Here is a 12,580-nt window from a genome sequence, read left to right as displayed (position 1 = left end):
CATTCCCATGGCTTTTAAACGTTTGGAAATGGTTGATTGATCAACTCCCAAAGTTTTTGCAACCTCTTCTTGCGTTTGAGCCGGATCTTGATCGAGCAATTCCTCCAATTCGGTATCCATGAACTTTGGCGGCGCACCCTCGCGTTCTTCGTCTTCCAAGCCAAAATCACCACTTTTAAAGCGTGCAAACCACTTCTGGCACGTTCGCTCAGATAGAGCATGCTCACCATAAACTTCCACCAAGATACGATGACTTTCGGCTGCTTTTTTCTTCATATTAAAATAATGAAGAAGAATTCCCCGCAAAAACACATTATTTGGCACGAAATTCGACATTTTCAAGTGTGGTAAAAATATTGTTGTTTACGCTTCAAATAAAAAACTTATACTGACGTTTGTGCCTTACGACAGTAGCTCTCCAATGAATGTTTGGAAATGTGGATCGATGGAATAATAATCAAGTTACGCCATCTGTTGTAAAACCGCACTTATTCATAGTCCTATTATTATTCCCGTAATATTAAGTGTATTCTATTTTTATCTCGATTGCTGTACGAGGTTATCTATAACCACTAAGTGATCAAAATTATAATACCTTTGGACATAAGTGTGCGGGTATAAAAACAACTTTGCGTCAGAAGCAAGTCGCGATATACCTATAACAAGATAATTACACTTTAACTATAAAAATTGGTTTTAAACGAATGCGTGTGTGAGCTCCTATGCGCGTAGATTTTATGTGACATGTTTTAAGATAAAAATAATTGCTTTGCTGGCTTTTGCGGGTCTCCTATATAAACCGCTAACGGTCGAAACTTATTAGACATTTCTAAGTCATGTTTTAGAAATAGGTTTTAAAAAAATGTTGAAAAAATGTCGCTGTCTGCCCTTACTAATTGGAGGTAAGTTTCGAAACGTATACGATTACTTAGAATTGTTACAATTGATATTTATATGATCTTTCATTCACAGTAATCCTCTTAATCAGCGAATTACATAAGTCCAATGGATTACCTAAGCCACCAGCTTTAGCTCCACCATTAGAATACAAAGATTGCGAACCATATGTGGTAGCAGAGCAACATGCAGTACAACTTGGATTAACCGCAGTAGAACGTAAAAAACCCAAACCGTATGTGATAGCATTAAAATATGGAGTGCAATCCGAATCTAAAGGGGTAGAACAAAAACGCCCCGCATCACACTTAGAAGCACCAAAACATGGAGTACAACCTATATCTACAGGGGTAGGACGCAAACACCCGAAATCATATGCGCTAGATATACAATATGGAGTATCTCAATCTCCAGTTGAAAAATGTAAAGAATCCCCATCCGAATCTAATAGATTAGAACGCAAAAAACCAAAATCATATGTGGTAGATATACAATACGGAGTAAAACCTGCACAAGGAGAACAATCTAGAGCAGTATATTCTCCAGTTGTAGAATATAAAGAATCTAAATCTTATTCACAATCTGGATCTCCACCCGTACAATATAAAGTCCACGAACCATATGCGCAAGGAGGGCAATATGGAGTTGTATATGTATATCCAGCTGCAGTACATCAAGAAACCCTATCATATGCACAAGGAGAACATTATGGAGTAAATACTGGATATCCAGCTGTACAATATAGAGAATCCGAATCATATTCGCAAGCAGAAAAACATGGATCAGAATCTCAATCTCCAGCCTTAGAATATAAAGAAACCGAATCATATGCGAAAGGAGAACATTATGCACTGAATCCTGGATATCCATCTGTACAATATAGAGAATCCGAATCATATTCGCAAGCAGAAAAACATGGATCAGAATCTAAATCTCCAGCTGCTGAATACAAAGAATCCGAAACATATGCGCAAGGAGCGCAATATGGTGTAAAAGCTATATATCCAGCCTCACAATATCAAGAAACCCTCTCATATGCACAAGGAGAACATTATGGAGTAAATACTGAATATCCAGCTGTACAATATAGAGAATCCGAATCAAATTCGCAAGCAGAAAAACATGGATCAGAATCTAAATCTCCAGCTGCTGAATACAAAGAATCCGAAACATATGCGCAAGGAGCGCAATATGGTGTAAAAGCTATATATCCAGCCTCACAATATCAAGAAACCCTCTCATATGCACAAGGAGAACATTATGGAGTAAATCCTGAATATCCAGCTGTACAATATAGAGAATCCGAATCAAATTCGCAAGCAGAAAAACATGGATCAGAATCTAAATCTCCAGCTGCTGAATACAAAGAATCCGAAACATATGCGCAAGGAGCGCAATATGGTGTAAAAGCTATATATCCAGCCTCACAATATCAAGAAACCCTCTCATATGCACAAGGAGAACATTATGGAGTAAATCCTGAATATCCAGCTGTACAATATAGAGAATCCGAATCATATTCGCAAGCAGAAAAACATGGATCAGAACCTAAATCTCCAGCTGCTGAATACAAAGAATCCGAAACATATGCGCAAGGAGCGCAATATGGTGTAAAAGCTATATATCCAGCCTCACAATATCAAGAAACCCTCTCATATGCACAAGGAGAACATTATGGAGTAAATACTGAATATCCAGCTGTACAATATAGAGAATCCGAATCAAATTCGCAAGCAGAAAAACATGGATCAGAATCTAAATCTCCAGCTGCTGAATACAAAGAATCCGAAACATATGCGCAAGGAGCGCAATATGGTGTAAAAGCTATATATCCAGCCTCACAATATCAAGAAACCCTCTCATATGCACAAGGAGAACATTATGGAGTAAATCCTGAATATCCAGCTGTACAATATAGAGAATCCGAATCAAATTCGCAAGCAGAAAAACATGGATCAGAATCTAAATCTCCAGCTGCTGAATACAAAGAATCCGAAACATATGCGCAAGGAGCGCAATATGGTGTAAAAGCTATATATCCAGCCTCACAATATCAAGAAACCCTCTCATATGCACAAGGAGAACATTATGGAGTAAATCCTGAATATCCAGCTGTACAATATAGAGAATCCGAATCATATTCGCAAGCAGAAAAACATGGATCAGAACCTAAATCTCCAGCTGCTGAATACAAAGAATCCGAAACATATGCGCAAGGAGCGCAATATGGTGTAAAAGCTATATATCCAGCCTCACAATATCAAGAAACCCTCTCATATGCACAAGGACAACATTATGGAGTAATTCCTGAATATCCAGCTGTACAATATAGAGAATCCGAATCATATTCGCAAGCAGAAAAACATGGATCAGAATCTAAATCTCCAGCTGCTGAATACAAAGAATCCGAAACATATGCGCAAGGAGCGCAATATGGTGTAAAAGCTATATATCCAGCCTCACAATATCAAGAAACCCTCTCATATGCACAAGGAGAACATTATGGAGTAAATTCTGAATATCCAGCTGTACAATATAGAGAATCCGAATCATATTCGCAAGCAGAAAAACATGGATCAGAACCTAAATCTCCAGCTGCTGAATACAAAGAATCCGAAACATATGCGCAAGGAGCGCAATATGGTGTAAAAGCTATATATCCAGCCTATCAATATCAAGAAACCCTCTCATATGCACAAGGAGAACATTATGGAGTAAATCCTGAATATCCAGCTGTACAATATAGAGAATCCGAATCATATTCGCAAGCAGAAAATCATGGATCAGAATCTAAATCTCCAGCCGTACACTACAAAGAATCCGAAATATATGCGCAAGGAGCGCAATATGGTGTAAAAGCTATATATCCAGCTTCACAATATCAAGAAACCCTCTCATATGCACAAGGAGAACATTATGGAGTAAATCCTGAATATCCAACTGTACAATATAGAGAATCCGAATCATATTCGCAAGCAGAAAAATATGGATCAGAATCTAAATCTCCAGCCGTACACTACAAAGAATCCGAAACATATGCGCAAGGAGCGCAATATGGTGTAAAAGCTATATATCCAGAAACCCTCTCATATGCACAAGGAGAACATTATGGAGTAAATCCTGAATATCCAGCTGTACAATATAGAGAATCCGAATCATATTCGCAAGCAGAAAAACATGGATCAGAATCTGAATCTCCAGCCGTAGAATATAATGAAACCGAATCATATGCGAAAGGAGAAATATATGCGCAAGCTGAACCAAACGGAGCAGAACCTGGATCTTCAACTGTAGGATATAAAGAATTAGAATCATATGCGAAACGAGAACAACATGAAGCAGAACCTGAATCTTCAGCTGTAGGATATAAAGAAACCGAATCATATGCGCAAGCTGAACTAATTGGAGTAGAAACTGGATCTTCAACTGTAGAATATAAAGAATCAGAATCAGATGCTGAAGGACAACAAGATGGAGCAGAACCTGGATCTACAACTGTAGGATATAAAGAAACCGAATCATATGCGCAAGCTGAACTAATTGGAGTAGAAACTGGATCTTCAACTGTAGAATATAAAGAATCAGAATCAGATGCGGAAGGAGAACAAGATGGAGCAGAATCTGAATTTCCAGCTGTAGGATATAAAGAAACCGATTCATATGCGCAAGCTGATCCAAATGGAGCAGAACCTGGATCTACAACTGTAGGATATAAAGAAACCGAATCATATGCGCAAGCTGAACTAATTGGAGTAGAACCTGGATCTTCAACTGTAGAATATAAAAAATCAGAATCGGATGCTGAAGGACAACAAGATGGAGCAGAATCTGAATCTTCAGCTGTAGGATATAAAGAAACCGAATCATATGCGCAAGCTGAACTAATTGGAACAGAGCCTGGATCTTTAACTGTAGAATATAAGGAATCAGAATCAGATGCTGAAGGACAACAAGATGGAGCAGAACCTGGATCTACAACTGTAGGATATAAAGAAACCGAATCATATGCGCAAGCTGAACTAATTGGAGTAGAAACTGGATCTTCAACTGTAGAATATAAAGAATCAGAATCAGATGCGGAAGGAGAACAAGATGGAGCAGAATCTGAATTTCCAGCTGTAGGATATAAAGAAACGGATTCATATGCGCAAGCTGATCCAAATGGAGCAGAACCTGGATCTTCAACTGTAGGATATAAAGAATCAGTATCAGATGCGGAAGGAGAACAAGATAGAGCAGAATCTGAATCTTCAGCTGTAGGATATAAAGAAACCGAATCATATGCGCAAGCTGAACTAATTGGAGCAGAACCTGGATCTACAACTGTAGGATATAAAGAAACCGAATCATATGCGCAAGCTGAACTAATTGGAGTAGAAACTGGATCTTCAACTGCAGAATATAAAGAATCAGAATCAGATGCTGAAGGACAACAAGATGGAGCAGAATCTGAATCTTCAGCTGTAGGATATAAAGAAACAGAATCATATGCGCAAGCTGAACTAATTGGAGGAGAACCTCGATATTCAACTGTAGGATATAAAGAATCAGAATCATATGCGAAAGGAGAACAGCATGAAGCAGAACCTGAATCTTCCGCTGTAGGATATAAAGAAACCGAATCATATGCGCAAGCTGAACTAATTGGAGTAGAAACTGGATCTTCAACTGCAGAATATAAAGAATCAGAATCAGATGCTGAAGGACAACAAGATGGAGCAGAATCTGAATCTTCAGCTGTAGGATATAAAGAAACAGAATCATATGCGCAAGCTGAACTAATTGGAGGAGAACCTCGATATTCAACTGTAGGATATAAAGAATCAGAATCATATGCGAAAGGAGAACAGCATGAAGCAGAACCTGAATCTTCCGCTGTAGGATATAAAGAAACCGAATCATATGCGCAAGCTGAACTAATTGGAGTAGAAACTGGATCTTCAACTGTAGAATATAAAGAATCAGAATCAGATGCTGAAGGACAACAAGATGGAGCAGAACCTGGATCTACAACTGTAGGATATAAAGAAACCGAATCATATGCGCAAGCTGAACTAATTGGAGTAGAAACTGGATCTTCAACTGTACAATATAAAGAATCAGAATCAGATGCTGAAGGACAACAAGATGGAGCAGAATCTGAATCTTCAGCTGTAGGATATAAAGGATCAGAATCAGATGCGGAAGGAGAACAAGATGGAGCAGAATCTGAATCTCCAGCTCTAGAATATAAAGAATCCGATTCATATGCGAAAGGAGAACAGCATGAAGCAGAACCTGGATCTACAACTGTAGGATATAAAGAAACCGAATCATATGCGCCAGCTGATCCCAATGGAGCAGAACCTGGATCTACAACTGTAGGATATAAAGAAACCGACTCATATGCGCAAGCTGAACTAATTGGAGTAGAAACTGGATCTTCAACTGTAGAATATAAAGAATCAGAATCAGATGCGGAAGGACAAAAAGATGGAGCAGAATCTGAATCTTCAGCTGTAGGATATAAAGAAACCGATTCATATGCGCAAGCTGATCCAAATGGAGCAGAACCTGGATCTACAACTGTAGGATATAAAGAAACCGAATCATATGCGCAAGCTGAACTAATTGGCGTAGAACCTCGATCTTCAACTGTAGAATATAAAGAATCAGAATCAGATGCTGAAGGACAACAAGATGGAGCAGAATCTGAATTTTCAGCTGTAGGCTATAAAGAAACCGATTCATATGCGCAAGCTGATCCAAATGGAGCAGAACCTGGATCTACAACTGTAGGATATAAAGAAACCGAATCATATGCACAAGCTGAACTAATTGGAGTAGAAACTGGATCTTCAACTGTAGAATATAAAGAATCAGAATCAGATGCTGAAGGGCAACAAGATGGAGTGGAATCTGAATCTTCAGCTGTAGGATATAAAGAAACCGATTCATATGCGCAAGCTGATCCAAATGGAGCAGAACCTGAATCTCCAGCTCTAGAATATAAAGAATCCGATTCATATGCGAAAGGAGAACAACATGAAGCAGAACCTGGATCTACAACTGTAGGATATAAAGAAACCGAATCATATGCGCAAGCTGAACTAATTGGAGTAGAAACTGGATCTTCAACTGTAGAATATAAAGAATCAGAATCAGATGCTGAAGGACAACAAGATGGAGCAGAATCTGAATCTTCAGCTTTAGGATATAAAGAAACCGATTCATATGCGCAAGCTGATCCAAATGGAGCAGAACCTGGATCTACAACTGTAGGATATAAAGAAACCGAATCATATGCACAAGCTGAACTAATTGGAGTAGAAACTGGATCTTCAACTGTAGAATATAGAGAATCAGAATCAGATGCTGAAGGACAACAAGATGGAGCGGAATCTGAATCTTCAGCTGTAGGATATAAAGAAACCGATTCATATGCGCAAGCTGATCCAAATGGAGCAGAACCTGGATCTACAACTGTAGGATATAAAGAAACCGAATCATATGCGCAAGCTGAACTAATTGGAGTAGAAACTGGATCTTCAACTGTAGGATATAAAGAATCAGATTCAGATGCGGAAGGAGAACAAGATGGAGCAGAATCTGAATCTCCAGCTCTAGAATATAAAGAAACCGATTCATATGCGCAAGCTGATCCAAATGGAGCAGAACCTGGATCTACAACTGTAGGATATAAAGAAACCGAATCATATGCGCAAGCTGAACTAATTGGAGTAGAAACTGGATCTTCAACTGTAGAATATAAAGAATCAGAATCAGATGCTGAAAAACATGGATCAGAATCTAAATCTCCAACTGCTGAATACAAAGAATCCGAAACATATGCGCAAGGAGCGCAATATGGTGTAAAAGCTATATATCCAGCTTCACAATATCAAGAAACCCTATCATATGCACAAGGAGAACATTATGGAGTAAATCCTGAATATCCAGCTGTACAATATAGAGAATCCGAATCATATTCGCAAGCAGAAAAACATGGATCAGAATCTAAATCTCCAGCTGTAGACTACAAAGAATCCGAAACATATGCGCAAGGAGCGCAATATGGTGTAAAAGCTATATATCCAGCTTCACAATATCAAGAAACCCTATCATATGCACAAGGAGAACATTATGGAGTAAATCCTGAATATCCAGCTGTACAATATAGAGAATCCGAATCATATTCGCAAGCAGAAAAACATGGATCAGAATCTAAATCTCCAGCTGTAGACTACAAAGAATCCGAAACATATGCGCAAGGAGCGCAATATGGTGTAAAAGCTATATATCCAGCTTCACAATATCAAGAAACCCTATCATATGCACAAGGAGAACATTATGGAGTAAATCCTGAATATCCAGCTGTACAATATAGAGAATCCGAATCATATTCGCAAGCAGAAAAACATGGATCAGAACCTAAATCTCCAGCTGCTGAATACAAAGAATCCGAAACATATGCGCAAGGAGCGCAATATGGTGTAAAAGCTATATATCCAGCCTCACAATATCAAGAAACCCTCTCATATGCACAAGGAGAACATTATGGAGTAAATCCTGAATATCCAGCTGTACAATATAGAGAATCCGAATCATATTCGCAAGCAGAAAAACATGGATCAGAATCTGAATCTCCAGCTGTAGACTACAAAGAATCCGAAACATATGCGCAAGCCGCGCAATATGGTGTAAAAGCTATATATCCAGCTTCAGAATATCAAGAAACCCTATCATATGCACAAGGAGAACATTATGGAGTAAATCCTGAATATCCAGCTGTACAATATAGAGAATCCGAATCATATTCGCAAGCAGAAAAACATGGATCAGAATCAAAATCTCCAGCTGTAGACTACAAAGAATCCGAAACATATGCGAAAGGAGCGCAATATGGTGTAAAAGCTATATATCCAGCTTCACAATATCAAGAAACCCTATCATATGCACAAGGAGAACATTATGGAGTAAATCCTGAATATCCAGCTGTACAATATAGAGAATCCGAATCATATTCGCAAGCAGAAAAACATGGATCAGAATCTAAATCTCCAGCCGTAGAATATAAAGAAACCGAATCATATGCGAAAGGAGAAATATATGCGCAAGCTGAACCAAACGGAGCAGAACCTGGATCTTCAACTGTAGGATATAAAGAATCAGAATCATATGCGAAAGGAGAACAACATGAAGTAGAACCTGAATCTTCAGCTGTAGGATATAAAGAAACCGAATCATATGCGCAAGCTGAACTAATTGGAGTAGAAACTGGATCTTCAACTGTAGAATATAAAGAATCAGAATCAGATGCTGAAGGACAACAAGATGGAGCAGAACCTGGATCTACAACTGTAGGATATAAAGAAACCGAATCATATGCGCAAGCTGAACTAATTGGAGTAGAAACTGGATCTTCAACTGTAGAATATAAAGAATCAGAATCAGATGCGGAAGGAGAACAAGATGGAGCAGAACCTGAATCTTCAGCTGTAGGATATAAAGAAACCGAATCATATGCGGAAGGAGAACAAGATGAAGCAGAACCTGAATCTTCAGCTGTAGGATATAAAGAAACCGAATCATATGCGCAAGCTGATCCAAATGGAGCAGAACCTGGATCTACAACTGTAGGATATAAAGAAACCGAATCATATGCGCAAGCTGAACTAATTGGAGTAGAACCTCGATCTTCAACTGTAGGATATGAAGAATCAGAATCAGATGCAGAAGGAGAACAAGATGGAGCAGAACCTAGATCTTCAGCTTTAGGATATAAAGAAACCGAATCATATGCACAAGCTGAACTAATTGGAGTAGAAACTGGATCTTCAACTGTAGAATATAAAGAATCAGAATCAGATGCTGAAGGACAACAAGATGGAGTGGAATCTGAATCTTCAGCTGTAGGATATAAAGAAACCGATTCATATGCGCAAGCTGATCCAAATGGAGCAGAACCTGAATCTCCAGCTCTAGAATATGAAGAATCAGAATCAGATGCAGAAGGAGAACAAGATGGAGCAGAACCTAGATCTTCAGCTTTAGGATATAAAGAAACCGAATCATATGCACAAGCTGAACTAATTGGAGTAGAAACTGGATCTTCAACTGTAGAATATAAAGAATCAGAATCAGATGCGGAAGGACAACAAGATGGAGCAGAATCTGAATCTTCAGCTTTAGGATATAAAGAAACCGATTCATATGCGCAAGCTGATCCAAATGGAGCAGAACCTGGATCTACAACTGTAGGATATAAAGAAACCGAATCATATGCACAAGCTGAACTAATTGGAGTAGAAACTGGATCTTCAACTGTAGAATATAGAGAATCAGAATCAGATGCTGAAGGACAACAAGATGGAGCGGAATCTGAATCTTCAGCTGTAGGATATAAAGAAACCGATTCATATGCGCAAGCTGATCCAAATGGAGCAGAACCTGGATCTACAACTGTAGGATATAAAGAAACCGAATCATATGCGCAAGCTGAACTAATTGGAGTAGAAACTGGATCTTCAACTGTAGGATATAAAGAATCAGATTCAGATGCGGAAGGAGAACAAGATGGAGCAGAATCTGAATCTCCAGCTCTAGAATATAAAGAAACCGATTCATATGCGCAAGCTGATCCAAATGGAGCAGAACCTGGATCTACAACTGTAGGATATAAAGAAACCGAATCATATGCGCAAGCTGAACTAATTGGAGTAGAAACTGGATCTTCAACTGTAGAATATAAAGAATCAGAATCAGATGCTGAAAAACATGGATCAGAATCTAAATCTCCAACTGCTGAATACAAAGAATCCGAAACATATGCGCAAGGAGCGCAATATGGTGTAAAAGCTATATATCCAGCTTCACAATATCAAGAAACCCTATCATATGCACAAGGAGAACATTATGGAGTAAATCCTGAATATCCAGCTGTACAATATAGAGAATCCGAATCATATTCGCAAGCAGAAAAACATGGATCAGAATCTAAATCTCCAGCTGTAGACTACAAAAAATCCGAAACATATGCGCAAGGAGAACAACATGAAGCAGAACCTGGATCTACAACTGTAGGATATAAAGAAACCGACTCATATGCGCAAGCTGAACTAATTGGAGTAGAAACTGGATCTTCAACTGTAGAATATAAAGAATCAGAATCAGATGCGGAAGGACAAAAAGATGGAGCAGAATCTGAATCTTCAGCTGTAGGATATAAAGAAACCGATTCATATGCGCAAGCTGATCCAAATGGAGCAGAACCTGGATCTACAACTGTAGGATATAAAGAAACCGAATCATATGCGCAAGCTGAACTAATTGGCGTAGAACCTCGATCTTCAACTGTAGAATATAAAGAATCAGAATCAGATGCTGAAGGACAACAAGATGGTGCAGAATCTGAATTTTCAGCTGTAGGATATAAAGAAACCGATTCATATGCGCAAGCTGATCCAAATGGAGCAGAACCTGGATCTAGAACTGTAGGATATAAAGAAACCGAATCATATGCACAAGCTGAACTAATTGGAGTAGAAACTGGATCTTCAACTGTAGAATATAAAGAATCAGAATCAGATGCTGAAGGACAACAAGATGGAGCAGAATCTGAATCTTCAGCTTTAGGATATAAAGAAACCGATTCATATGCGCAAGCTGATCCAAATGGAGCAGAACCTGGATCTACAACTGTAGGATATAAAGAAACCGAATCATATGCACAAGCTGAACTAATTGGAGTAGAAACTGGATCTTCAACTGTAGAATATAGAGAATCAGAATCAGATGCTGAAGGACAACAAGATGGAGCAGAATCTGAATCTTCAGCTTTAGGATATAAAGAAACCGATTCATATGCGCAAGCTGATCCAAATGGAGCAGAACCTGGATCTACAACTGTAGGATATAAAGAAACCGAATCATATGCGCAAGCTGAACTAATTGGAGTAGAACCTGGATCTTCAACTGTAGAATATAAAGAATCAGAATCAGATGCTGAAGGACAACAAGATGGAGCAGAATCTGAATCTTCAGCTTTAGGATATAAAGAAACCGATTCATATGCGCAAGCTGATCCAAATGGAGCAGAACCTGGATCTACAACTGTAGGATATAAAGAAACCGAATCATATGCACAAGCTGAACTAATTGGAGTAGAAACTGGATCTTCAACTGTAGAATATAGAGAATCAGAATCAGATGCTGAAGGACAACAAGATGGAGCGGAATCTGAATCTTCAGCTGTAGGATATAAAGAAACCGATTCATATGCGCAAGCTGATCCAAATGGAGCAGAACCTGGATCTACAACTGTAGGATATAAAGAAACCGAATCATATGCGCAAGCTGAACTAATTGGAGTAGAAACTGGATCTTCAACTGTAGGATATAAAGAATCAGATTCAGATGCGGAAGGAGAACAAGATGGAGCAGAATCTGAATCTCCAGCTCTAGAATATAAAGAAACCGATTCATATGCGCAAGCTGATCCAAATGGAGCAGAACCTGGATCTACAACTGTAGCATATAAAGAAACCGAATCATATGCGCAAGCTGAACTAATTGGAGTAGAAACTGGATCTTCAACTGTAGAATATAAAGAATCAGAATCAGATGCTGAAAAACATGGATCAGAATCTAAATCTCCAACTGCTGAATACAAAGAATCCGAAACATATGCGCAAGGAGCGCAATA

The 12,580-nt window shown here is 38.6% G+C and overlaps 1 protein-coding gene across 1 annotated transcript; it reads left to right on the top strand.

The window, feature by feature from the left end:
- Positions 1 to 862: 862 nt before the first annotated feature.
- LOC128857669 (hornerin-like) lies at positions 863 to 10,731 on the top strand. The gene is made up of 5 exons (XM_054093415.1): positions 863 to 902; positions 973 to 4,256; positions 7,684 to 7,748; positions 7,850 to 9,098; positions 10,663 to 10,731. The coding sequence occupies exons 1-5, from the start codon at positions 863 to 865 to the stop codon at positions 10,729 to 10,731; spliced, it is 4,707 nt and encodes a 1,568-aa protein (XP_053949390.1).
- The last annotated feature ends 1,849 nt before the right edge of the window (positions 10,732 to 12,580 follow it).

Source organism: Anastrepha ludens, chromosome 3 (genome assembly GCF_028408465.1).
Source record: "Anastrepha ludens isolate Willacy chromosome 3, idAnaLude1.1, whole genome shotgun sequence".
In the NCBI taxonomy this organism is placed as follows: Eukaryota; Metazoa; Arthropoda; class Insecta; order Diptera; family Tephritidae; genus Anastrepha; species Anastrepha ludens.
Note: the sequence above shows the minus strand (reverse complement) of the source record. Positions and strands in the feature narration are given on the sequence as shown.